Here is a 27,528-nt window from a genome sequence, read left to right on the forward strand (position 1 = left end):
AAAGAAATGGCTCGTCTCTAACGGTTACAAAGAATATGAGCCATAATAACGGAGATAACTTTTATAACTAGACAAGTCAGTTAAGAACAAATTCTTATTTACACTGATGGCCTACCGGGGAACAGTGTGTTAACTGCCTTGTTCAGGGGCAAAACGACAGATCTTTACCTTGTCTGCTCGGGGATTCGATCCACCAACCTTTCGGTTACTGTTCCTGAGCTCAAACCACTAGGTTACCTTCTGCCCCTTCTACACCATTTGACCACTTCAAATCCCCAAAGAGAGCTGTTGTTGGTTTTATGATGTCACTATGAACTTTCTAGATGTATACTTAACAGTATTATATAACAATATCCTATATCATATGACTGTGTTACGAGAAATGGCATACACAGCGATACATTCCCATGTGTGTCATACTGATGACTGATGTCATTCACTGTATATCTGTCTATGATAGCCATTGATTTTTATTAATCTTTAGGTACCTCACACAAGCACGTAGGCCTGTTATAATACAGTAGCAAGGGTGCAACTTTCAGGGGGGACATGTCCCCCCCCCCCCCAACATTCAGAAATTCAATTTCTGTCCCTCCCTAGAGTTTCTTTTCTCATAGCCAGAGAGATGTTAACACTTGTAATTAGTTCAACAGGGAATCTGGGAGCAGTGTAATGGGAAATTATTACTACAGTGAAACGAACAGCTGGGGAAACCGTCTGATCACACTGAGATTTATATACCACTGTAATGTGACGATCGTACTTCTCATAACCTTTTAGTTCAACGCAGCAATATCACCATGAATTTAATACCCCTATTCTCAGTCAAATTCTATGCCAAAACCATTGATACCTATACAAATGGTAATTGTCTCATCATAACCTACTGTATTATGGTAATTGAAAACAGTATGGAGAAAGCCCCCCCCCCCCCCAGTTGATACAATCATACAGTTGAGTATGTAAATGTGGTGGTTGGGATGTCATTAGTTACAGTGGTGTCAGGGGTAATGAGAGTGCTGATGGCAGTTCCGTGGCCTCACAGCCTGTCTAAGGGGCCCTGCTGTGGTAGGGTACAGTTAAACCTCTGTGCTCCCCCAACAGCAGAACTGGGAAGGAGTTGGAATAGACAGACAGCAGCTGGGAGCTTGTGGCACCACACACACTGATATCCATTTTTTGTTTCTGCTTATAATTTTCGACATTTTGGTAGGCTATGTGTTAGTCGACTTGTATATAATTAGATGGGGCTTCTCTTTTGTCATTATGTTGCCCTAGAAGACTAAATAAACCTTTGCTCAACAGGATAATGTAATATATGAATATATATATGAATATATTAATTTTTCAATTTAGTTGAAATTGGTAAAGTTTTCTCTGTCATCTTTCGCGGAGCAAAATAATTCAATAATGCAACAAAAAAACGGGAAAGATTTTCTGTGCAAAATGTCCAAATGAGGTAAGGAGAAAGAAAGCTGTGAAAACGACCCACCGATTTCAGTTTGGCTTAGATGCATATTTTATGTGGTTAAAATACTATCCGATTTTATGACGCTGTTATGATAAAGACAGCACCTCTGCAGATGGTATATAACTGAGCACTGAGCAAGATGCAGAAATAAAGATATCATATTTCTCCAGTCCAGTCCAAATTTAGCCTACATTTGGTGTATCATTTTACTCGAAGAAATGCTTAATTCTGCAGGAGTTATTATTGAGACTACTGCCTTATTTGCACAGGACTAGTATTACTAGAGAACGTTCTTTCTCTTTTTTCTATCATTTTACAGATATAATGGAAGGCTGGAGTTTTTTTCTACGTGTGAAGATATTTCAACAAGTCCAGGCGATAACCGGTTACACTGATATCTCGAGCTTGGTTACCAAGTTTCTAAACCTTACCAAACCATATTTGATATAGTGTTGCCATTATATTTGAAATGAGCAAGTATGATGATAATCATTAGGATATTTTAGCGATCTGCAGTAGAAGATATCCTAATTGTCCCCCAGCCTTCAGATGTGAGCTAAACAGTTAACTTGGTATGCGTTTTTAGGTTCTAGATGAGGAAGTGAAATTGTTCCAAACGTTGTATGCTGCTTTGCAATCTACTAACAGCAAGGGTTAAATAGACACAATATTTTTTTATGATGCATTTGGCAATGTTCAATTAATTCGCACAAAAGAATTCACTGAAAGTTGATACATGTAGGCCCTTCATATATAGGCTATGCACAGCACTTCGTTCAATTGATCGAATCAGTTATTATTTTTTTGCTCAAACCGCGAGCAATACCGGTCAACCTCAGACATGTATCTCAAGTCGATTCACACGGGACCAGTATTATCAGAGGACTTTGGAGTTTGCCAAAAAACAATAGGTTATTCTGGTTAGTCAATGTCCAGATAAGCCCTGAAGTTCAATGTAGCCTATATAAATTGCGCAATAATTTCTCTTTATTCAACCCTCCCGCCCCCGTCAGCCACACAACATTTAATGACCCTTAACCCATCAGCGTCTATCAACTAGGGCTGAGCAGTTTTACGATATACCGGTATTGATGCACAGACCTTCTTGCGTTTTTACATTACCTTCTATAACTGTATTTGAATGTTTGGTTTGTTGAATATGATATGCCGTATGTAACGCCCATTTTTATAGTTTACTCCGCTACTTGAGTCATCTCTCTCTCTCCATGCTGCTTTCCACACAGACCTAGCCGCCCCCTGTCACTCAAGGGGCGCATTTGTTGTTCCTCGACCACCAAGACACTTGCGTTCAGGCTGCATGGTCAATGCAGCACATGCAACAATGTTGATGACAATGATGCTGTTTTCACTTTGCGTCTTAATATGAACCCACAAACGTTCTATAATTACACTATTACTCTGTGTTTCTTACATCTGCAAACTTCTAGTTTCTTTTCTGAGCAAGTTGGGCCTAAATCATGTTAGCCGCTAATGCTAATAGAGCAAACTTAATGAGCTATACAGCCTGATAATACCGGTGATGGTGTAGACCTAAATCAGCATGTTGTTTGTGCAACAGTATCTTCTAAATCAAAAAGGAATATGTGAAGAAAGAATATGTTAGCTACATGAAGTAGCGAAGAGAAAACATTCAATGTAGCCAAAGATTATAGGGTCCGCTAGGAAAAACGTATCAACACTTTGGTTCCTACCCTGTCACAATCACTCCTCCCTGGCATTTTCATTGGTTGTCATGTCAAACAACACTGTATTCAAAGTGCCCACTATTATATTCTAACTATAGAATTTGAATAATCATTCTATTTCCATGATTCCAACAGTTCATCCAAGGGTTTTGCTCTAAATCGCAACATTTTGTTAAAAATAAAGCCTTGATTGTTTGCCCATATCTTGCAGCCCAACGTGGCAGTGGGGAAATGATCTCAAATGAGTGCAGGAAATACAGAAATATATGAAAATACAGAAAATTATTTTTGGTTGAATTGAACAGTATAAAATAATCAGAAGGGAGACAGACCCATTTTAATCACTTAGAATGTATGTGTTGCCACCCTAGGGTCATACGCTACTCCTAAAGCAAATGTAGAACTTTTATTATTAAAAAACGTTAAATATTGTAATTCCATCCAATTTTTAAAAATGTATTTAAAAAAAGTGATATGATATTTTGGCCATATCGCCCAGCCCTAATACATGTATCAACCCATTAATTGTATGGAACAGACCATCATTTACTTTGTGGAGTTCCTCAGGGTTCTGTACTTGGTCCTTTTACTCTTTTTGAATATGTGCAAATAAATGTGTATATAGATGTGCTCGATTTGGATATACAGTGCCTTGCGAAAGTATTCGGCCCCCTTGAACTTTGCGACCTTTTGCCACATTTCAGGCTTCAAACATAAAGATATAAAACTGTATTTTTTTGTGAAGAATCAACAACAAGTGGGACACAATCATGAAGTGGAACGACATTTATTGGATATTTATAACTTTTTTAACAAATCAAAAACTGAAAAATTGGGCGTGCAAAATTATTCAGCCCCCTTAAGTTAATACTTTGTAGCGCCACCTTTTGCTGCGATTACAGCTGTAAGTCGCTTGGGGTATGTCTCTATCAGTTTTGCACATCGAGAGACTGACATTTTTTCCCATTCCTCCTTGCAAAACAGCTCGAGCTCAGTGAGGTTGGATGGAGAGCATTTGTGAACAGCAGTTTTCAGTTCTTTCCACAGATTCTCGATTGGATTCAGGTCTGGACTTTGACTTGGCCATTCTAACACCTGGATATGTTTATTTTTTAACCATTCCATTGTAGATTTTGCTTTATGTTTTGGATCATTGTCTTGTTGGAAGACAAATCTCCGTCCCAGTCTCAGGTCTTTTGCAGACTCCATCAGGTTTTCTTCCAGAATGGTCCTGTATTTGGCTCCATCCATCTTCCCATCAATTTTAACCATCTTCCCTGTCCCTGCTGAAGAAAAGCAGGCCCAAACCATGATGCTGCCACCCCCATGTTTGACAGTGGGGATGGTGTGTTCAGGGTGATGAGCTGTGTTGCTTTTACGCCAAACATAACGTTTTGCATTGTTGCCAAAAAGTTCGATTTTGGTTTCATCTGACCAGAGCACCTTCTTCCACATGTTTGGTGTGTCTCCCAGGTGGCTTGTGGCAAACTTTAAACAACACTTTTTATGGATATCTTTAAGAAATGGCTTTCTTCTTGCCACTCTTCCATAAAGGCCATATTTGTGCAATATACGACTGATTGTTGTCCTATGGACAGAGTCTTCCACCTCAGCGGTAGATCTCTGCAGTTCATCCAGAGTGATCATGGGCCTCTTGGCTGCATCTCTGATCATTCAGTCTTCTCCTTGTATGAGCTGAAAGTTTAGAGGGACGGCCAGGTCTTGGTAGATTTGCAGTGGTCTGATACGCCTTCCATTTCAATATTATCGCTTGCACAGTGCTCCTTGGGATGTTTAAAGCTTGGGAAATCTTTTTGTATCCAAATCCGTCTTTAAACTTCTTCACAACATTATCTCGGACCTGCCTGGTGTGTTCCTTGTTCTTCATGATGCTCTCTGCGCTTTTAACGGACCTCTGAGACTATCACAGTGCAGGTGCATTTATACGGAGACTTGATTACACACAGGTGGATTGTATTTATCATCATTAGTCATTTAGGTCAACATTGGATCATTCAGAGATCCTCACTGAACTTCTGGAGAGAGTTTGCTGCACTAAAAGTAAAGGGGCTGAATCATTTTGCACGCCCAATTTTTCAGTTTTTGATTTGTTAAAAAAGTTTGAAATATCCAATAAATGTCGTTCCACTTCATGATTGTGTCCCACTTGTTGTTGATTCTTCACAAAAAAATACAGTTTTATATCTTTATGTTTGAAGCCTGAAATGTGGCAAAAGGTCGCAAAGTTCAAGGGGGCCGAATACTTTCGCAAGGCACTGTATGTATTGTCCTGCCATTGAGATGTGTGTGTTGTGATTGCAGGAGTATGTATGGGATGCCTCTCACTACCTGGTCCACCAGGTGTTCAGCAGTCTGAAGGAGATGTTCACCGGCACTAGAGAGATCCAGGTACATGACACACATTACTAATATATCCATTTACCTGCTGCATATGCCGTCTCCACAGTTCACCCAGCGCGCAAAATTAGTGTGTGAACTTATTATTAACGACTAATTTACTTTACTATTAGCGCAATAGCCGTGCTCGTTCATCATTTTCATTCCCTTTATAGTTCACATACATTTAGGATGACATTCACCAGCACCTGGTATGGTCTCATAAATTTAAACCATAGGATAGAGAATGATCAGGGTATCTTAAGGACCCACCACCCACTGTTTCTATTAGCTCACCAGGGGGTGAGGGCAGACATGAAATATCCCCCCTTCGCCTCGCCCCTGCTCCCGGTTCATCTCTAAATGGGTCGGGTCCTGCTGGGTCTGCACAGCAGTGGCTCAAGGAGAGAGCAGCAGTGGTTAAGTACATGATCAATCCCTCTCTCCTCTTCCTCTCCTCTCTGCCTGGGTAAGGGAGGAGAAATAGGAGCGAGGGAGGGAGAAAGAGGGCCACAAGGAACACAGACAGTCTGATGAATGGGCAGTGGATGATGACCTCTGGGACGCTAATATGGCTTCCATTCCTAGACAGTGAATCTGTGTGAGAGAGAGAGAGTGAACAGACTTAGCAACAGCCAGCCCAGCACTGTAATGTGTCTAGTGTAGTGTTCTACTGTCTGCAAGCAACAACTGTCCACCTGTTTATACAAAAATGCTCCATCTGTTGGCACTGGATAGAACTAATCACGGAAGAAGCTGCATCTAAGTTTAAACTGATCATACTTTCAAGCTGCTGAGTGAATGTAATATGTCTATTTTCTAAAAGCAATTTCACAAACATCTTAATTTGAGCAGAACATAGTCCATATGTACTCACCAGTCAACAGTAGATGACGAAAGTGATTTGAATCCCCTAGCTCTGTGTATCTACAGTAGCTGGCAGCAGAGCAGTTGCATGCTGTGACCTGTGAGTGGTGTTTTAAGTGTCCTACTTAAATTTCACTGAGTGACCACCTCTCCTCCAATTAGCTAACCCGTGGCGGGGCCCTCTGTTTCAGGACTGGCTGACGGAGAGCGCCAGGCTCATCTCTAAGTCGGGCAGCACGGTAGAGTGGGTGACACCCCTGGGCCTTCCCATCATCCAGCCCTACCACCGCAGCCGGACACAGATGGTAAGAGTAAATGTCACTTACTCTAGATACTTAAGATGTTGCTTAGTTGGAGCTCAGAGAAGTATAAAGAAATAAGTATATATTGAACATCTTACACCCAATCGGTGATCCTTCCTTTGTGTCCTACTACACTGGTGTTTACAGCAAAGGCACCCTGTGCTGCTGCACAGTTATACAAGCTCATACATGTCAACTCTGCCCTTTTCAAAGAAAATATGTGCATATTTATACAATATACAGTACCAGTCAAAGTTTGGACACACCTACTCATTGTGTCAAGTTGGCTGGATGTCCTTTGGGTGGTGGACCATTCTTGATACACACGGGAAACTGTTGAGCGTAAAAAACCCAGCAGCGCTGCGGTTCTTGACACAAACTGGTGCGCATGGTAGCTACTACCATACCCCGTTCAAAGACACTTAAATTGTTGTCTTGCCCATTCACCCTCTGAATACACAATTCATGTCTCAATTGTCTCCAGGCTTAAAAATCCTTCTTTAACTCCTCCTCTTCATCTACACTGATCGAAGTGAATTTATCAAGTGACATCAATAAGGGATCATAGATTTCAACTGGTCAGTATATGTCGTAGAAAGAGCATGTGTTCTTAATATTTTGTGCACTCAGTCTATGTGTTCTGTAGACTAACCAATCTGGCTGTGTTCACCATTAATGCCAGTCACATGTTATCTGGAGAGGTCATGAAAATAACAAGCAGACTAGGGTCCCTCGTAAGGTCCCCTTTCCCCCCTAATTGAGACCAGTGTCTCTGAGCTTGTTGTTTGGCTATAGTGGTGTGTCGTGAACTGGTAGAAGGACCTAAAAGCAGTAGCCAATTACAGGGCTCTCTTCACCTCACCTGTTCTCTGCTGACCTCACTGACAGACTGGGGGCGGTGGCCTCTGAAAGGTCTCGTGCTGCCTCGTGGTCTTTTGAAACAATAAGCCAGCTGCAGCAGTGGCTTTGCATGCTCCCTCTCTTCTTCCTCCTCCACCCCTTTTCCTTCCCCCTCTTTCTCTTCTGTCTATTCTCCCCTTCTCTCTCTCTCATCTGCCTCTCTGCCTGCCAGGCAGTATTAAGAGCCCGAGCTCAGAGGTGGTTATGTTGTGTGGAAGTTTAGGCAGAGCTGCTTCTTCTCACTTCTGCTGAAAGCATCTGGCTGCACATCTGTCTCACTGGCACCGAGGTCTCTGTAGCATTTATTGTCACTGAGCTGGCCAATATACGTCCTGTGGTCAACACTGGCACTGGTTCCACCAACCCAAGCCTCTTGGAGAAGGGTGTGGCATTAGGGTACCTGAAATTGAGAGTTGCTTAATATTGGCTATGTATGCATGCGTGTCTTTGTTCTTTTGCCACGTTTTACATTTCAAATGTCATTCAAATCCAAGGAAATGTGTAACTGCCATTTTGTCTTTGTGCCTGACACCGCCTTGTGGTTGAACAGGAGGGTGTGGCAGGGCTCCCCTGTTCCGAACACATGAACCAGGTAATGGGCAGAGGGCACACTGACTCTACTTTGGCACAGCTCTGCTCATCATCACTGCAATGCAGAGAGGGCTGTGACTTCTCTACCCTTTCTTGTCCTCTACTCTCTCCTCTCGTCCTCCAGAATACAGTGCACCACCACCACCAGGCCCCTGTCTGTCCTTCAGGCCTGTGCTGTCAGCCAGTCAGACAGCAGTGATGTCAGATGGCACCCTAATAGTCTGAGTTAATCTGACGGCTACTATTCTGCTGCCCACTGAGGCAGAGGTGCTGCTAAATCAAAATCAAATCAAATTTATTTATAATGCCCTTCTTACATCAGCTGATATATCAAAGTGCTGTACAGAAACCCAGCCTAAAACCCCAAACAGAAAGCAATGCAGGTGTAGAAGCACGGTGGCTAGGAAAAGCTCCCTAGAAAGGACAAAACCTAGGAAGAAACCTAGAGAGGAACCAGGCTATGAGGGGTGGCCAGTCCTCTTCTAGCTGTGCCGGGTGGAGATTATAACAGAACATGGTTGAGATGTTCAAATATGACCAGCATGGTCAAATAATAATAATCACAGTCGTTTTTGAGGGTGCAGCAAGTCAGCACCTCAGGAGTAAATGTCAGTTGGCTTTTCATAGCCGATCATTAAGAGTATCTCTACCGCTCCTGCGCTCTCTAGAGAGTTGAAAACAGCAGGTCTGGGACAGGTGAACAGGTCAGGGTTCCATAGCCGCAGGCAGAACAGTTGAAACTGTAGCAGCAGCACGGCCAGGTGGACTGGGGAAAGCAAGGAGTCATCATGCCAGGTAGTCCTGAGGCATGGTCCTAGCGCTCAGGTCCTCCGAGAGAGAGAAAGAAAGAGAGAATTAGAGAGAGCATACTTAAATTCACACAGGACACCGGATAAGACAGGAGAAGTACTCCAGATATAACAAACAAACCCTAGCCCCCCGACACATAAACTTCTGCAGCATAAATACTGGAGGCTGAGACAGGAGGGGTCAGGAGACACTGTGGCCCCATCCAATGATACCCCCGGACATGGCCAAACAGGAAGGATATAACCCCACCTACTTTGCCAAAACACAGCCCCCACACCACTAGAGGGATATCTTCAACCACCAACCTACCATCCTGAGACAAGGCCGAGTATAGCCCACAAAGATCTCCGCCACGGCACAACCCAAGGGGGGGCGCCAATCCAGACAGGAAGATCACGTCAGTGACTCAACCCACTCAAGTGACGCACCCCTCCTAGGGACGGCATAAAAGAGCACCAGTAAGCCAGTGACTCAACCCCTGCTTCAGAGTTTGGGTATTTTCTGTATACCAGGGAGCTAGTTTCTTATGACAAATGTTTTTTTAGTTTTTAGGGGTGCAACTGCATCTAGGGTATTGCGCAAGGTTAAATTGAGTTCCTCAGTTAAGTGGTAAACTGATTTTTGTCCTCTGATGTCTTTGGGTAGGCAGAGGGAGTCTGGGATCAAGGAATCTTTTCCATGTGAATATTAAAATCACCAAAAATGTGACTATTATCTGCTATGACTACAAGGTCCGATAGGAATTCAGGGAGCTCAGTGAGGAACACTGTATATGGCCCAGGAGGCCTGTAAACAGTAGCTATAAAAAGTGATTGAGTAGGCTGCATAGATTTCATGACTAGAAGCTCAAAAGACGAAAGCGTCATTTTCTTTTTTTGTAAATTGAAATTTGCTATCGTAAATGTTAGCAACACCTCCACCTTTGCGGGATGCACGGTGATATGGTCACTGGTGTAACCAGGAGGTTCGGCCTCATTTAACACTGTAAATTCATCAGGCTTAAGCCATGTTTCAGTCAGGCCAATCACATCAAAATTATGATCCAGTGATTAGTTCATTGACTATAACTGCCTTTGAAGTGAGGGATCTAACATTAAGTAGCCCTATTTTGAGATGTGAGGTATCACGATGTCTTTCAATAATGGCAGGAATGGAGGAGGTCTTTATCCTAATGAGATTGCTAAGGGGAACACCGCCATGTTTAGTTTTGCCCAACCTAGGTTGAGGCACAGACACGCTACTGCAGCTTCTGTGACCCTCTCTCCCCAATCTTCTCTGAGAGAGTTACTCTAATAACATTGCCCCAAATTTGGACTTAATTTTCCAGTGTTAAATGCAGGGAGTTAGTATGAATTTAGGAGGGTTCACAGAGAGGGTGTGTGGGGGTTGAGGTTGTTTGATCTCAGCTCCAAGGTGGAGCCTTGCAGGCCTATTTGCAGTATATTGCAATATACTGTTATGTTTTGATTTGATTAATATTCTCCCTATTAGTCTACTACCTGGCATTTCCTCAGGAAGTGTGGGCTCGGGAGCTGGATATCATCATTCCACTGTGTGATTTCAGGTCATTACATTTGATTGGACTGTTACGGCCTTTCTTGATGAAGGTCTTCATAAATCAGGGGGCTGTGTCAATTCTTCTCCTCTTGAATTCTTCTCCACTTAATCGTTTTTAATCACACACCCAACCGTGCTGCCATGCCATCTCACATGTTACCCGGTGCTGGAGAAAACACACAACACAATCTCAATGGATGAAGAATCACTAGACTAGTACACTACACACTTAACTGCTCTGCCCTACCAAGCAAAAGAGCAGGAATTGCTTCAACGTTTTGTTTTTTTTTGTCCAGCAAAATACATTGTAGGCAGATTATTGGAGATGTGGTTATCTGTTGTTTTACTGCAAGGTTATTTTGTATTCATATTTACCCTGACCTCTGACATGACCTTTGACCGTAGCTTGGTACACCCACTGGAATACGTTTCCATGACAATTAATTTTTTTAACACAAACTTGTGTTATTATATTTATTTGGATGTGGCTGTCAATGTCATATAATTTGATACTTCTATCAGCAAAGAACAATAGATAATACCAAGGTCAACAAACCGTTGACACTGCAGCCCAAAGCTCAGTGAAACCAAGGTAAAAAGCTGACTTGAGTGATGGCAGTTCCAAGGAAAACAGCAGTAACTTTTTTCAGTTACCGTAAACATGACCCCCCCCCATTTTCTCCATAACACAACACATTGGAGGCAGGATATTTGTCCGCTTGTATTTAGTGTATAAAAAAAGGTCAACATTTGTTTCACCAATGTGCAGTTATTGCTATTTTGAATCACTAGTCTACTACACTATACAGTGAACCGCTGCACTCTCATTGTAACTAAAGACCAAGATATGTATAATTCTACTATAAAAAACATAGGCCTATAGCCTATTTTCATTTCCATTGCAATAAAATATTAGTGCAATCCATTTAATCAACTTTATTTGTATATTCAATTAGTAATTGAGAGTAATTAGAGTAATTACTAAAGTCCAGTTACAGCTTCTTTTGACAAAGTAGAAACGAAAAAGATGATAATAATCAAATCAAATTTTATTAGTCACATGCGCCGAATACAGCAGGTTATAGGTAGACCTTACAGTGAAATGTTTACTTATTAAGAGCCCCTAACCAACAATACAGTTTAACAAGTAATTAAAGAGCAACAGTAAAATAACAATAGCAAGACTATATACAGGGGAGGTACCAAAACAGTCAATGTGCGGGGGCACCGGTTAGTTGAGGTAGTATGTGCATGTAGGTAGAGTTATTAAAGTGAATATGCATAGATGACAACAGAGAGTAGCGGTGGTGTAAAGAGGGAGGGGGGGGGGGGGGCAATGCAAATAGTCTCGGTAGCCATTTGACTAGATGTTCAGGAGTCTTATGGCTTCGGGGTAGAAGCTGTTTAGAAGCCTCTTGGACCTAGACTTGGCGCTCTGGTACCGCTTGCCGTGTGGTAGCAGAGAGAACAGTCTATGACTACGGTGGCTGGAGTCTTTGACAATTTTTAGGGCCTTCCTCTGACACCGCCTGGCACTACCCTCTGTAGTGCCTTACCGTCGGAGGCCGAGCAGTTGCCATACCAGGCAGTGATGCAACCAATGGTGTTGAACGCTGAGCTGTAGTTAATGAATAGCATTCTCACATAGGTGTTCCTTTTTGTCCAGGTGGGAAAGGGCAGTTTGGAGTGCAATAGAGATTGCATCATCTATGGATCTGTTGGGGTGGTATGCAAATTGGAGTGGGTCTAGTGTTTCTGGGATAATGGTGTATGTGAGCCGTGACCAGCCTTTCAAAGCACTTCATGGCTACAGACGTGAGTGCTACGGGTCGGTAGTCATTTAGGCAGGTTACCTTAGTATTCTTGTGCATAGGGACGATGGTGGTCTGTTTAAAACATGTTGGTATTAGAGACTCGGACAGGGAGAGGTTGAAAATGTCAGTGAAGACACTTGCCAGTTGGTAAACGCATGCTCGCTGTACACGTCCTGGTAATCCGTCTGGCCCTGCGGCCTAGTAATTTTGACCTGTTTAAAGGTCTTACTCGTGTCGGCTGCCGAAAGCGTGATCACACAGTCTTCCGGAACAGCTGGTGCTCTCATGCATGTTTCAGTGTTATTTGCCTCGAAGCGAGCATGGAAGTAGTTTAGCTCATCTGGTAGGCTTGCGTCACTGGGCAGAGCAGTAATATAACCAGCCAGGTGCGAGGGTGAAATTATTTGCTCTATTCCTAAGCAAAAACACCAGTTCATGACCAATTGTAAAATATTTATTGCATAAAGAAATATTAGTGGAAATACATTGCATTGTAAAGTATTCAGACCCATTCACTTTTTCCACATTTTATTATGTTACAGCCTTATTCTATAATAGATTTTTTTTAAATGGTCCTCTTTAGCTCTGTAAGGTTGGATGGGGAGTGTCGCTGCAAAACTTTTTTCAGGTCTCTCTGGAGATGTTTGATTGGGCTCAAGTCCAGGCTCTGGCTGGACCACTCAAGGACATTCAGAGACTTGTCCCAAAGCCACTCCTGCGTTGTCTTTGCTGTGTGCTTAGGGTTGTTGTCCTGTTGGAAGGTAAACCTTCCCCCAGTCTGAGGTCCTGAGGGCTCTGGAACAGGTTTTCATGGTCATGTGCCTTTTACTGAGGAGTGGCTTCCATCTGGACACTCTACCATAAAGGCCTGATTGGTAGAGTGCTGCAGAGATGGTTGTCCTTTTGAAAGGTTCTCCCATCTCCACAGAGGAACTCTAGAGTTCTGTCAGAGTTACCATCGGGTTCTCTCTGACCAAGGCCCTTCTCCCCAATTGCTCAGTTTGGCTGGGGAGCCAGCTCTAGGAAGAGTCTAGGTGGTTCCAAACTTCTTCCATTTAAGAATGATGGAGGTCACTGTGTTCTTGGGGACCTTCAATCCTGCAGACATTTTTTGGTACCCTTCCCCAGATCTGTGCCTCGACACAATCCTGTCTTGGAACTCTATGGACAATTCCTTCGACCTCATGGCTTTGTTATTGCTCTGACATCCATCTGTCTATCATTGACACATTATTTGCACTACTACAATTAGAAAAAATAAATGTGGTTGAACGCTACCCTGTTTTGCCTCTACCTAACTGGGTATGAAGGCCCTGGACCTTACAATTGGATTGTCTTTGAGCTAGCTGTTTGTCATTGTGCCCTATTGCCAAGCATGGGGCTGGGAGGGCTAAATTAAATATTGTCTTCCATTGTCAATAACTCCTCCATTCCATCTACCCCCCACAGCCTACTTTGCCCAGTCAGGTTTACATGTTATACAGTGCCAGAATTTCAGAGTGGATTTAGCGTGTCGTGCTCCTTCACCTTTACTGACCATTGATGGGCTAGTTATATACTGATAGCAGTGCTGTTGCTCCCTCTCTTTAGCACTTGCGCTCTCTCTGTCTCTCTCTGGATTTGCTCAGTAGGGGTTCCAGTTCCCTGTTTGAAAATGTCACGGTGCCTGGCCAGATTCATGCAGAACCAGCCTGGATTCCATTAATAATCTTAAAGACAGGACACCGCCTCAGATCCGCACCACCACAGTCCTCTTATAGCCAGGACACCACAGCACAGATTTCCTGCAGCGCCTCTACTACTGGAGTGTAAGGATACAGACAGTAGCCCTGGAGTTCATGTTAAGGTCCATATCCTTCAATTTTCTTGGATAAAGGACTGCCAGAGATTGTAATTGATGTGCCAATTCTTAAGTAGAAGCAATGTGCTTTCTTGGATATATTGTAGTACAGTCAGTGTATTTGAGTGTGCATTGAATGCAAGGTTTGGGATTGAAAAGCTTTTTGAGTGCAGTACCTGAAATGGAAAAGCTTCTAGGACTTGCAATTGCATTTGTAAGTCTATGGCTTCATTATAATAATATAGTGTATTGATGTGAACCGTCTGTGCCCAACCTGGGTTCAGCTGAAGGTGCTCTTCCCCAACAATCTGTGTGTGTGTTGTGTGCACATTTGTATGGAATGTTCTACCCAAAGATTTGTAAGGATGACTGATGGGGGGTGCTGTGTTGAAGTACTCCATCTTGGTACTCCCCCACCGTTGTAAAAAAATATTTTGGAAGCTATATAAATCCATTTATTGTCTACATGCGTTTTTGCCTATTTTATTCTATTACAGACACTTTTAATGCATTCTTTGACATTATATTATGTGAGCTAAACATAAACATTTAAAATGAAGAAATATATATGAACATTTTCCTTAAAGGGCAACTCCACCACTTTTCTTCCTCATTTTCATTCTCTCCATCACAATACCAGTGTCAGCATATATGAAAACGTCGCATTTCTACGTTTTGTAGAAACATTTTTTAAGTTAAAAAGTTCTACCTGTTGACATCAAACATTTAACACAGATTAAATGTGTTTTTTTTAAACACTATGAGATTCAGGGTGGTGTGGCGAGCAAGGAAATACTCTCACTTGGGCTAGAACCTTGTTGCATGTTTTGAAAATCATTGTTCTTTACTTTTAATCCTATCCTGTGATGTCACAAAGAAGCATTTTTTAGGACTTTTCTTCTTCATGTTTTTAACCACAGATCATAGAAATGCTGGAGATGATGAATATGAGGTTGAAAACTGGTGGATTTGCCCTTTAACCCCCTAGAGTCAATGTCCACGCACCTGCGGAAATCCAATTAGCATGATAATTAAAAAATCCCCATAAAAATGTGTTAGTTTAAGCTAGAGAGATGTTTTTTTTGTTGCATTGGATGCGTCTCAATCCACCAATGTTGCACTTCTGCATCTGCGGTGAAAGCTGACAGAGCTAGGAGCGGTGTTTGTCAGACCATGAGACATCCCGAAAATTGGTCTTCTCACAAAATCATCTGTAGCTCCGAACGGTTTGTACGGTAGCTCTGAACGGTTTGCCTATAATCTATTATTTCCTCTATGGAAATATGTGACTCTCATGAAAGCTATGGTGTTCTCCGTTTTGCTCTAGGATGCCCACAGGCCTCAAGACTCGTCTGAAGGTCCCCCGGTATCTGTGGGGGAAAATGTATGGAAGTACAGTACCAATAGTTTGGACACACCTAATCATTCAAGGGTTTTTCTTTATTTTTACTATTTTCCACATTGTAGAATAATAGTGAAGACATCAAAACTATGGAATAACACATATGGAATCATGTAGTAACCAAAAAAGTGTTTTAACAAATCAAAATATATTTTGGATTCTTCAAAGTAACCACCCTTTGCCTTGATGATAGCTTTGCACACTCTTGGCATTCTCTCAACCAGCTTTATGAGGTAGTCACCTGGAATGCTCCAACAGTCTTCAAGGAGTTCCCACATATGCTGAGAACTTGTTGACTGCTCTTCCTTCACTCTGCGGTCAAACTCATCCCAAACCATCTCAATTGGGTTGAGGTCGAATGATTGTGGAGGCCATATCATCTGATGCAGCACTCCATCACTCTCCTTTTTGATCAAATAAACCTTATACAGCCTGGATGTGTGTTTTGGGTCATTATCCTTTTGAAAAACAAATGATAGTCCCACTAAGCGCAAACCAGATGGGGAAGGCATATCGCTACAGAATGCTGTGGTAGCCATGTTGGTTAAGTGTGCCTTAAATTCTAAATAAATCCCCAACAGTGTCATCAGCAAAGCACCCCCACACCATCACACCTCCTCATGGTGGGAACCGCACATGCGGAGATCATCCATTCAGCTATTCTGCATCTCACAAAGACACGGCTGTTGGAACAAAAAATCTGACATTTGGACCAAAGGACAAATTTCCACCGGTCTAATGTCCATTGCTTGTGTTTCTTGGCCCAAGCAAGTCTCTTCTTATTATTGGTGTCCTTTACTAGTGGTTTCTTTGCAGCAATTCGACCATGAAGGCCTGATTCACGCAGTCTTCTCTGAATAGTTGATGTTGAGATGTGTCTGTTACTTGAACTCTGTGAAGCAATTTTTTTGGGCTGCAATCTGAGGTGCAGTTAATTGCCCATTTCTGAGGCTGGTAACTCAAATGAACTTATCCTATGCAGCAGAGGTGACTCTGTGTTTTCCTTTCCTATGGCGGTCCTCATGAGAGCCAGTTTCATCATAGTGCTTGTTAGTTTTTGCGACTGCACTTGAAGAAACTTTCAAAGTTCTTGACATTTTCTGTATTGACTGACCTTCATGTCTTAAGATAATGATGGACTGTCATTTTTCTTTGCTTATGAGCTGTTCTTGCCATAATATGGACTTGGTATTTTACCAAATAGATCTATCTTCTGTATACCATCCAGAAAATGTATACCACATCTTCTGTATACCACCCCTACCTTGTCACAACACAACTGATTGGCTCAAATGCATTAAGAAAGAAAGAAATTCCATAAATGAACTTGTAATTAATTCAACTGCTGTTAATTGAGATGCATTCCAGGTGACTAACTCATGATGCTGGTTGAGAGTTCCAAGAGTGTTCAAAGCTGTCATCAAGGCGAAGGGTGGCTACTTTGAAGAATCTCAAATATAAAATATATTTAGATTTGTTTAACACTTTTTTGGTTACTACATGATTCCATATGTATTATATCATGGTTTTGATGTCTTCACTATTATTATTGATACTTAAAGGGGTCTTTAAAATTCAAAATCAAATAGCAAAATGATCCTTGGTATTCCATATAGCTTAGTAGAACCCCCCCCCCCCCCCCCCCCCTTTTAGAGATTACTTTTTCAGATTACTGATGTTACTGTCCCCGTTATAACCAAAAAATGGTGTGTGTATGTGGTTGTGTGGATCCGTTTGTGTGTGTGAAGCTGTGTGTGTGCTGTGCTGCTTACGTGTCTGGCATTCAGCACTAGCGGAGAGCAGACAGACATCCTAAGCAGGTCTGTCAGCTAGCCCAGCGTGCTCTGGTAGTGTGGTATCAAGCAGCGGTGATGCGCTGGGCTAGCTGCACCTCATCAGCAGGTGCTGGGGAGCAGAGGTGACAGATGGCAGGCCTCTGGAGGGCTCTCTCTGTCTCTCTCTCTCTGTCTCTCTCTCTCTCTCTCTCTCTCTCTCTCTCTCTCTCTCTCTCTCTCTCTCTCTCTCTCTCTCTCTCTCTCTCTCTCTCTCTCTCTGTCTCTGTCAATTCAATTCAATTCAAGGGCTTTATTGGCATGGGAAACATGTGTTAACATTGCCAAAGCAAGTGAGGTAGATAATATATAAAGTAGATATATAAAGTGAAATAAACAATACAAATTAACAGTAAACATTACACATAAAGAAGTTTCAAATCAATAAAGACATTACAAATGTCATATTATATATATATACACAGTGTTTTAACAATGTACAAATGGTAAAGGACACAAGATACAATAAATAAGCATAGATATGGGTTGTATTTACAATGGTGTGTGTTCTTCACTGGTTGCCCTTTTCTCGTGGCAACAGGTCACAAATCTTGCTGCTGTGATGGCACACTGTGGAATTTCACCCAGTAGATAGGGGAGTTTTTCAAAATTGGATTTGTTTTCGAATTCTTTGTGGATCTGTGTAATCTGGGGGAAATATGTCTCTCTAATATGGTCATACATTGGGCAGGAGGTTAGGAAGTGCAGCTCAGTTTCCACCTCATTTTGTGGGCAGTGAGCACATAGCCTGTCTTCTCTTGAGAGCCTGTCTCTCTCTGTCTCTCTCTCTCTGTCTCTCTCTCTCTCTCTGTCTCTCTCTCTGTCTCTCTCTCTCTGTCTCTCTCTCTGTCTCTCTCTCTGTCTCTATCTGTTTCTCTCTCTGTCTCTCTCCCTGTCTCTCTCTCTCTCTCTCCTCTCTCTCTCTCTCTCTCTCTCTCTCTCTCTCTCTCTCTCTCTCTCTCTGTCTCTCTCTCTCTCTCTCTGTGTGTCTCTGTGTGTCTCTGTGTCTCTCTCTCTCTCTCTGTGTGTCTCTGTGTGTCTCTCTCTCTCTCTGTCTCTCTCTCTGTCTGTCTCTCTCTCTGTCTCTCTCTCTCTCTCTCTCTCTCTGTCTCTCTCTCTGTCTCTCTCTCTGTCTCTATCTGTTTCTCTCTCTGTCTCTCTCCCTGTCTCTCTCTCTCTCTCTCTCTCTCTCTGTCTCTCTCTCTCTCTCTCTCTCTCTCTCTCTGTGTGTCTCTGTGTGTCTCTGTGTGTCTCTCTCTCTCTCTGTGTGTCTCTGTGTGTCTCTCTCTCACTCTCTGTGTGTGTCTCTCTCTCTCTCTGTGTCTCTCTCTCTCTCTCTCTCTCTCTGTAGACGTGATTTGTTTCTCTATAGACGTGATTTGTTTCTGTAGTGTGAATCATATATTTAGCTGCCCATGCGAATGTGTGTATCATAGTCTGCTTTGTAAGTAATAACATCCTCAAACATACACCCACACACACTACCAAGACGAATGTAACTCCCTTACACTATTATTCCCACACTTTGTGTTATATACCCTACATACTTCTATTCCCTCTCCATCTACTTGCATCATGGGGCCAACAGAAATTAAACACTACAAAGGTCACCTTTTCTCCCTAATATTCCACCATACTTGATTCAATATTTTTTTCCTTTCATAAATGGACTTTGTGGAGCATTAATTAGAGTAGACAATATGGGAGAAGATGAAGCACCCGGAACAATCAGTACACAAATAAGCAGGAAGAGAAGGGAGAGAAGCGTCCCATAATCAGTCAGTGGCGGAGGGAGGGAAGGTGGCCCAGTGCTGATGATAGGTTGGAGGAAATGACAGTAGCAAGCTGCGAGCAGCGTGGACATGCATCAATATGGCTGCCTAACGGGATTGTAGGCAACTAATCAGATTAGGGGTCACTTTTGCCCGGGCAAAGATTTTTCTCCTTTCCACCCTCGCTGGCTGAGTTACGTAAGTGAAACCGGAGAAGTGGATTTCACCAGGGAGAGGAGTGGTGGATTATGGGGTTACTCCATGCTTTTATTACCCAGAGAGACAGACAGTGGATCTATGTTGAGTTGAAACCCTTACATTAAGGGTCTTTTCCCTAGAGGGAATCCATCTACGCCATATCCTGAACTAACCTTACTGGTGGAAACCCAAAGGATCGGGGGTCCCACTGTTAAAAACACTTTATGTTGGGGTTTAAAGACAACTCTCCAGTCTTTCTACATACTATTTTGCCTGCTGTGTGGAGGCCTACTTAAGATTTCCTTTCCAATCCTAACTCCTTGTCTTGATGAAACATGCTAGCTGCTGTAGTCACGATGAGTATGCTAGTGGAATATGCACTGTACCATACACAGAATCAGAATGAGTTATTCTAATTCCATGATACCGCACTTCTCCAAATGTTGACTTCTCCTCTCCCTCACTCCCCGAGAACCAAAGCCAGCAACTCCCCGCGGTTTTGGGGTGAACTAATAAATGCTGATGGAGTTTCAAGGACACCCTGGAGGTAATGGATAAAAGAAGGAGAAGGGAGGGATGGAGGGGAGGAGAGGAAAAGGTCAATGGGAATTTGGTAGGTCTATCCAGGGGGAGGTGAATAATTGTGTTGTACTTCATCTGTGGACTGTCTGACCACCGTGATCAATAAGGTGAGTGAGTGACAGCTGGGGTGAGCGTGGTAGAGAGTTGGCGCGAGATAGAGGGGCCAGGAATGCTCAGGTTAGCGTAGAGTGGTTGGCTCATTGGGCTGGAGGCAGGGCTGGGCTAGACATGGACTGATGATGGTTGTGGTAGGAACTGCCACAACAGAGTCGTAATGTGATGGGAATCCTTCCACTTCCGGCACAATGCTGCTTCTTCACTGATACTTATGACTGTTTTATCTAGTGCTGTCTGATAGAGTAACTCTCAGGTGATTTGGGACTATTCTCCATGGAGAGAATGTTGCACTGTATCAAGGGCAAATTCATCATAAGCTAAGGATTGGGCTAGGCTGGCAAAACTGGTGCAGATATAATGATGTGGGTATAGTATACAAATCAAGACATAAATTAAAATCTCTCTCTTCAAAGATATATTGCAGATCCATTCCTAGGGAAAATTACAATGATCAAGATTTTAAAGGTAGACTCAGCGATATGACATATATGCAGAAAGTAAATAACACGAGGCTCAACTTCTCTGCTGTTTTGATCCCGTGGCTCCCACACTGTATGAGCATGAAGCGAACCGTGCACATGCGCAGATATTGCGCGCCAACAGAGAAGGGCGACATCTTACGAGCTCCAACCCAACTTTGTTATTTAGTGACTTTTATCGTGTTTATGTAGATTTTTTTTTTTGGACAGAAAGTTCATACTATCATCACATAATGACCACCAAGTACTTCTGGACATCAGATCGACAGCTGTTTCACTGTTCCACGACTCAGCTATTCCACTGTTCAACCCTATTCCTTTGTTTCATAAGCTACCAAAACGCCACCGGCGAGATGGAATCCTGGTAAAATTGAGGCGAAGGGAACTGAACGGCACTCCTCAGCATTCTATTGGCAAATGTTCAGTCACTCAAGAATAGCTTTGTTCGAGAGTCTCCTATCAGAGAGACTTGAAAAGCTGCAATATTATGTGTGGCAGGGATTGCACACGATAACGGATTACAAAGGGAAACCAAGCCGTGAGTTACCCACCGATGCAGAACTCCCAAACGAGCTAAATATCACACTGTGCCTTGCGTGAAAGCCCATGTTTTTCCGGATGACTGTGTGATCTCACTGTCTGTGGCCGATGTGAGCAAATCTTACCGGAGCATCGTCTCTCGTACCAACAGGCTCTGAGACCTCTTCTTCCCACAAGCCTGCTAAATAGCCAGACTGCTAAGTAGTTTGGGTACCATTAACTGACTATCTGCACTGACTCTATCTTGCACATACCTTACGCACATTCACTAGACTATATAGACAGTGCATTTGGAAAGTATTCAGACCACTTGACTTTTCCACATTTTCTTACGTTACAGCCTTATTCTAAAATATATATATATTTTTAATCTACACACAATTCCCCAAAATGACAAAGCCAAAAAAGAAGGGTTTTAGACATTTATTACACAGAAAAAATTGAAATATTACATTTAGGTAGGTATTCAGAACCTTAACTTAGTACTTTGTTGAAGCACTTTTTGCAGAGATTACAGCCTCAAGTCTTCTTGGGTATGACGCTAAAAGCTTGGCACACCTTATTTGGAGAGTTTCTCCCATTCTTCTCTGCAGATCCTCTCAATCTCTGTCAGGTTGGATGTGGAGCGTCGCAGCACTGTTATTTTCAGGTCTCTCCACAGATGTTCAGTCGGGTTCAAGTCCGGGCTCTGGCTGGGACACTCAAGGACATTCAGAGACTTGTCCCCAAAGCCACTCCTGCGTTGTCTTGGCTGTATACTTAGGGTCGTTGTCCTGTTGGAAGGGGAACCTTAGCCCCGGTCTGAGGTCCTGAGTGTCCTGCAGAAGGTTTTCATCAACGATCTCTCTGTACCTTGCTTCGTTCATTTCCCTCAATCCTAACAAAAGAAAACATCCCCGCAGCACGATGCTGCCACCACCATGCTTCACCGTAGGGATGGTGCCAGGTTTCCTCCAGACGTGACGCTTGGCATTCAGTCCAAAGAGTTCAATCTCGGGTTCATCAGACCAGAGAATCTTGTTTCTTTAGGTGCCTTTAGCCAAACTCCAAGCGGGCTGTCATGTGCCTTTTTCTGAAGAGTGGCTTATATCTGGCCACTACCATAAAGGCCTGATTGGTGGAGTGCTGCAGAGATGGTTGTCCTTCTGGAAGGTTCTCCCATCTCCACAGAGAAAACCTGAAGCTCTGTCAGAGTGACCATCGGGTTCTTGGTCACCTCCCTGACCCAAGGCCCTTCTCTCCCGATTGCTCAGTTTGGCCGGGCAGCCAGCTCTAGGAAGAGTTGGTGGTTCCAAACTTTTTCCATTTAAGAATGATGGAGGCCACTGTGTTCTTGGAGATATTCAATGCTGCAGAAATGTTTTGGTACCCTTCCCCAGATCAGTGCCTCAACAAAATCCTGTCTCAGAGCTCTACGGACAATTCCTTCGACCTCATGGCTTGTTTTTTTGCTCTGATATGCACGGTTAACTGTGGGACCTTATACAGATAGGTGTGTTCCTTTCCAAATCATGTCCAATCAATTGAATTTACCACAGGTGGACTCCAAGTTGTAGATGATCAATGGAAACAGGATGCGCCTGAGCGCAATTTCGAGTCTCATAGCAAAGGGTCGGAATACTTATGAGTAAGGTATTTGTTTTTTATTTTTAATAAATGTGCAAACATTTCTACAAACCTGTTTTCACTTTGTCATTATGGGGTATTGTGTGTAGATTGATGAGGGGAAAAACAATTGTATCCTTTCTAGAATAAGGCTGTAATGTAACAAAATGTGGAAAAAGTCAAGGAGTCTGAATTCTTTCCAAATGCACTGTATACACACTCACACTACATTGACACTCCCACACATTCACAACACAAACATACACATACACACACACTTTTACACTCAACATTTGCTGCTTCTATTCTGTTCTTTATTTTACACCTATTATTATCTATCCTGATGCATAATCACTTTACCCTGCCTTTATGTACATATCTACCTCAAATACCTCTGCACATTGATCTGGTACTGGTAGTCCCTGTATATAGCTTCATTCTTGTGTATTATATTTTATTTCTCTTGTTACAATTTTTATTCTTAAACTCTGCATCGTTGGGATGGGCTCGTAAGCAAGCATTTCAAGTCTACACAAGTTGTATTTGGCGCATGTGACAAATACGATTTGATTTGTGAGAGTGATGTCTTGCATTTCAATAACTGCAGCTCTAATCGTGGCAGCGTAATTTCGCTACGCCTACCTTTAATTCCTATTTTATGCAAACTCAATAAGGATATGGAAGATACATTTGACATTTTAAGTAAGTTACAGGAGCAATTAGGTTTAAGTGACTTGCTCAAGGGCACATCGGCAGATTTTTCACCTAGTCGGTTCGGGGAATCGAAGGAGAAATCTGTCGTTCTGCCCCTGAACAGGCAGTTAACCCGCTGTTCCTAGGCCGTCATTGAAAATAAGAATTTGTTCTTAACTGACTTGCCTAGTTAAATAAAGGTAAAACAAACAAACAAACAGCAACATTTTGGTTACTAGCCAAACGCTCTAACCGCTAGGCTACCTGCTGCCCCTACGTACAATAGAGTAGTGTGTTGAGTTAACCCCAGATCCTTCCATCATTACCTCTTCCTTTCTCCCTAAATGTATCCCTGAGGACATGGGGAGATCGGAAGGACTTTCTGCCACAGTGATAGACACATCTTTCCTTCAACTCCTCCTAGAGGGCTGATGGATGAGATCGCACTACATGGCACATGCTGATGGGAATGTATCGCCCTGTGTGTCTGTGTGTGTCTATTTTCAACCTGTTTGGTTGTTTCTGTAATAAATCAATGTGCCCTGGAGCCATTGACAGCAGAGGAGGCAGCTTGCTGGGTAAATCAAGAGAGCTGCTACCCTGCATGAAGGCTTGTCACTGTGGGATTGGATTTATGTCCAGAAGTCCTAATTACTGATTTATCTATTTTTAATCTAGCATAAAGAACTGACCACGGTTGCCTTCATTAGGCAGAAAATGGAAGAAAGCGGGTAGAAACAGGATGGCACTATCTGAACCTGTCCAATAACAAATTCTTATTTTCTGTTGCAAAATGTTTCACTACGGGTTCCAATAATGAATAGGACACAGGCTTTTGCAGTACATTTCCATTCATGAAAGCAGTTGCAGACACTTTTCTCCCCTGGTTCTAAACTGGAAGCATGAATTAACTACATTCAGTTAGAGACACTACAGTCTGGGTGATGGGTTTAAGTGTTCTAAAGAGATTCCCAACCCACCTTTTTGTATTATTTTTATCCAGTAGTTCTGAAAGTAGAGGTCACGAGACAAAACTGGTCCCAGAAATGTGCGTACTAAGTCACATATGTGCACCACGTCATTGCTCTTTCTCTCGCTCTGCTGTGTGTTCAACTTGCTAGCTGTCACTCAAATGGCAAGGGACTGAAGCTTATTGGCTAGAACTTGAATTTCTAGGGGGCTGCCCCATGTGGGGGGAAATGTAGGGAAAGTGGCGCAGCCCATCTTCCAGAAAAACTGTTTTCAAACTAGGGATTTTGTGGCTAATTTAGGTAAGACAGTAATTCTACAAAAAAATGATGTTTGTATGAACTACACATTGACACATTTAGCCCAAAGCGGGAGGTTTAAAAATACTTCCGGAGCATGTCTTTAAGTGTTCTCAGTGCTTTTGATGATTTACTTTTAAGTGAACCAGTGTCAGTGAGAGCACTTCATTTGGAGCTTTCAGTTAGTCAGGAGTTCCAGATGAATGAATGGTTCTCTTCACTTGTGGCGGGCAGACAGACATTCATTATTTTCCAGAACCAGCAGTGTTCATGTAATGTGTGCTATGATGTGCAGTAGTGTCTGCTGTCTGAAGCCAGTCTTATCTGGTTGTTGATAGATGTTTTCATCACACAAGCCTACTGCCAGGGTGTATCAGTGGGAGGACTGCCCTGGTTGCCTTGGTATGGCTAGATGTAGGAGTGCAAGCAGTGAATCCTATTTGATTCCGAGCTCCCAAAATGTTATTTTCTTAGATGGGCATCATTTTGACCCATAACTAAGGTCTTATTTAGATGAAGGAGATATACTGCTACAATGATGATGACCTGATCCAGGGATGGGCAACTCCAGTCCTCGGAGGTTGGAGTGCTGTCACACTTTTCCCCGTCCCTAGCAAACACGGCTGATTTTAAAGTAATTGCATTCTAAACTAAAGATCATGATTAGTGGTTTATTCAAGTCAGATGTGTTAGCTGGGGCAAAAGTGTGTCACCAAGGACTGGAGTTCCCCAGGCCTGAACTGATCCTTTCAAGTTATGTCCATTTATGTCTATATCAGGGTACTCTATTATCGTAGAGAGCCTGTTTGGGTAGAGGTTCCCATTCACTGCTAGTCTTATCACTTCGCTTATAAAAGACTGTTCTGTTCTTTATTTCTACTGTCTCTGTAGAGCAGTGTTTCTTAATCCTGCTCCTGGGACCCGAAGGAGGGCCCTAGCTCTACACACCTGATTCCACTCTGACACAGGTCCAAAGGCTTGATGAGTTGATTATTCGAATCAGGTGTGTAGTGCTAGAGCTCTGCTGTAGAGGAATTGCAGGGCAGAATAACTAATGAGCGAGGTGAGTGAGCAAGGTGTCTCTTCACTCTCCTTGTCTCTCTCACCCCTAATTCTCTCACACTCTATGTCATTCTCTCTCTCTTTTTCTGACCCCCCCTCTCACTCTCTTTCTTTCTCTCATCTCTCCTACATTAAGTGGTTATTCTATTAATGGGGTCTAATAGATTCATAAATCATAGTGATTGATGACCACCCCCAGGACTGCATCTCAATTTACCTCATGGCCAGCACACACACTCCACCCAAGCTCCAGCTCTCAAGCTATCCTCAGCACTTCAGATGTCCCTCACGGCTGTGTGCTGCTTGTCTCTCTCATGTTTCTGTCTTCTCTCTGTCCCGGCTCAATGCAGTGTCACCTTGAGCAGGGAACCTCTCTCCTCTACTGCTCTCTCTCTCTCTGTCTGTGTGTGTGTGTGTGTGTGTGTGTGTGTGTGTGTGTGTGTGTGTGTGTGTGTGTGTGTGTGTGAGAGAGAGAGACAGGGAGAAACTCATCTGAGCTGTAATGTGATTGAGGCACTCAGGGGCGTGACAGTGATAGGGCCAATGTGGAGAGCAGTCACTCACATTCTTGACAAAATGGCTTCCCTTACAGCTCTTACAGGGCCAAAATGATGGGCTCCATTATTCACCTCAGACTGGCCAAACTCTCTTCTGTGGCAGAACCTATAGTATAGTGTGTCTGCTCTGTCAGTAGCTGTTGTTGAGACTTGAGCACTAGTCAGGTTTATTTCTAGGACTACGGTTCCCAACCTGTTCCTTTCCGGGGACCACCAAATGACTGTCAAAAGCTCTTGAGAACCACCATTTTTTACATAAAATATCTTAGTCAATTCTATCAGTGAATGTAACACATGAAATGCCTATTATTACAGATGGATTTTTGTTTGACAGTTTCTAACATCTAGATGCTCCCAACTGTTATTATTTTTGGAAGACAATCGATATTTTGATCCCTTTTTTGATGTATTATAATTGACTCACAGGTTGGAAACTACTGTCCTAGGAGACAATTACTGTTTGTTAGCATGTCACAGTACGCTTGTATGTTGGCTCAAGTCCGGTTTTACCAGTCATTAATGTTCTATTGTCATTTCTGTGGCAGGTGGGCTGGGAATCAATGGGTAGCATTTGTAGGTCAATCAGAGGCTTTCAATAAGAATGGATTCCACATTCGTTTGATTTTCCATCAATGTGTTAGAAATGTCAAACAGAAGGACTGCTTTGGGTGTTAGAAGTTTACCCTGTTTGCTTTGTGTGTGTTTAAAGAATGTCTAATACTAATCCAGTCCCCTCTCCCAAACTCCACCATTTCATTGACCGAAATGACATCATCAAACCTACCTGATTCATTCATGTTCCCCCCCCCCCCCCCCCCCCCCCCCCCCCCCCCATGTTTCCTGCAGCTGAAGGCCACCATCCAGTACCTGAGTTTCCAGATCACCCACGACTCTAAAGAGTAAGTTCCTCTCCCTCCAGACGCTTCTAACACTACCAGAGTTGGGATCAATTCCGTTTATATTCCTGTCAGTTGCATTGGACATGGGATTTCTCCATAGGGGAAAGTTGTTACATTCCTGACTTGACTGGAATTTAGATGGAATCGACCCCAACCCTGTCATCCATCGGTATCTTCTCAGGGCTCACTTTTTTTTCTCTCCACTCATCTCCAACTTGCTTTAGAGACTTTGACATGTACACCCTGTATAAAAACAGTATACAAGAC

General features: G+C 42.8%; 1 protein-coding gene across 1 annotated transcript in view; it reads left to right on the top strand.

The window, feature by feature from the left end:
- LOC109902485 (DNA-directed RNA polymerase, mitochondrial-like) overlaps positions 1-27,528 on the top strand; it is a 98,411-nt gene that overhangs the window by 53,109 nt on the left and 17,774 nt on the right. Inside the window, exons 14-16 of the mRNA XM_031786156.1 lie at positions 5,500-5,586; positions 6,633-6,746; positions 27,209-27,261. Coding sequence (XP_031642016.1) covers positions 5,500-5,586; positions 6,633-6,746; positions 27,209-27,261 — 254 coding nt within the window. The remainder of the gene's footprint in view (positions 1-5,499; positions 5,587-6,632; positions 6,747-27,208; positions 27,262-27,528) is intronic.

This window comes from Oncorhynchus kisutch, linkage group LG13, assembly GCF_002021735.2.
Source record: "Oncorhynchus kisutch isolate 150728-3 linkage group LG13, Okis_V2, whole genome shotgun sequence".
Taxonomy (NCBI): Eukaryota; Metazoa; Chordata; class Actinopteri; order Salmoniformes; family Salmonidae; genus Oncorhynchus; species Oncorhynchus kisutch.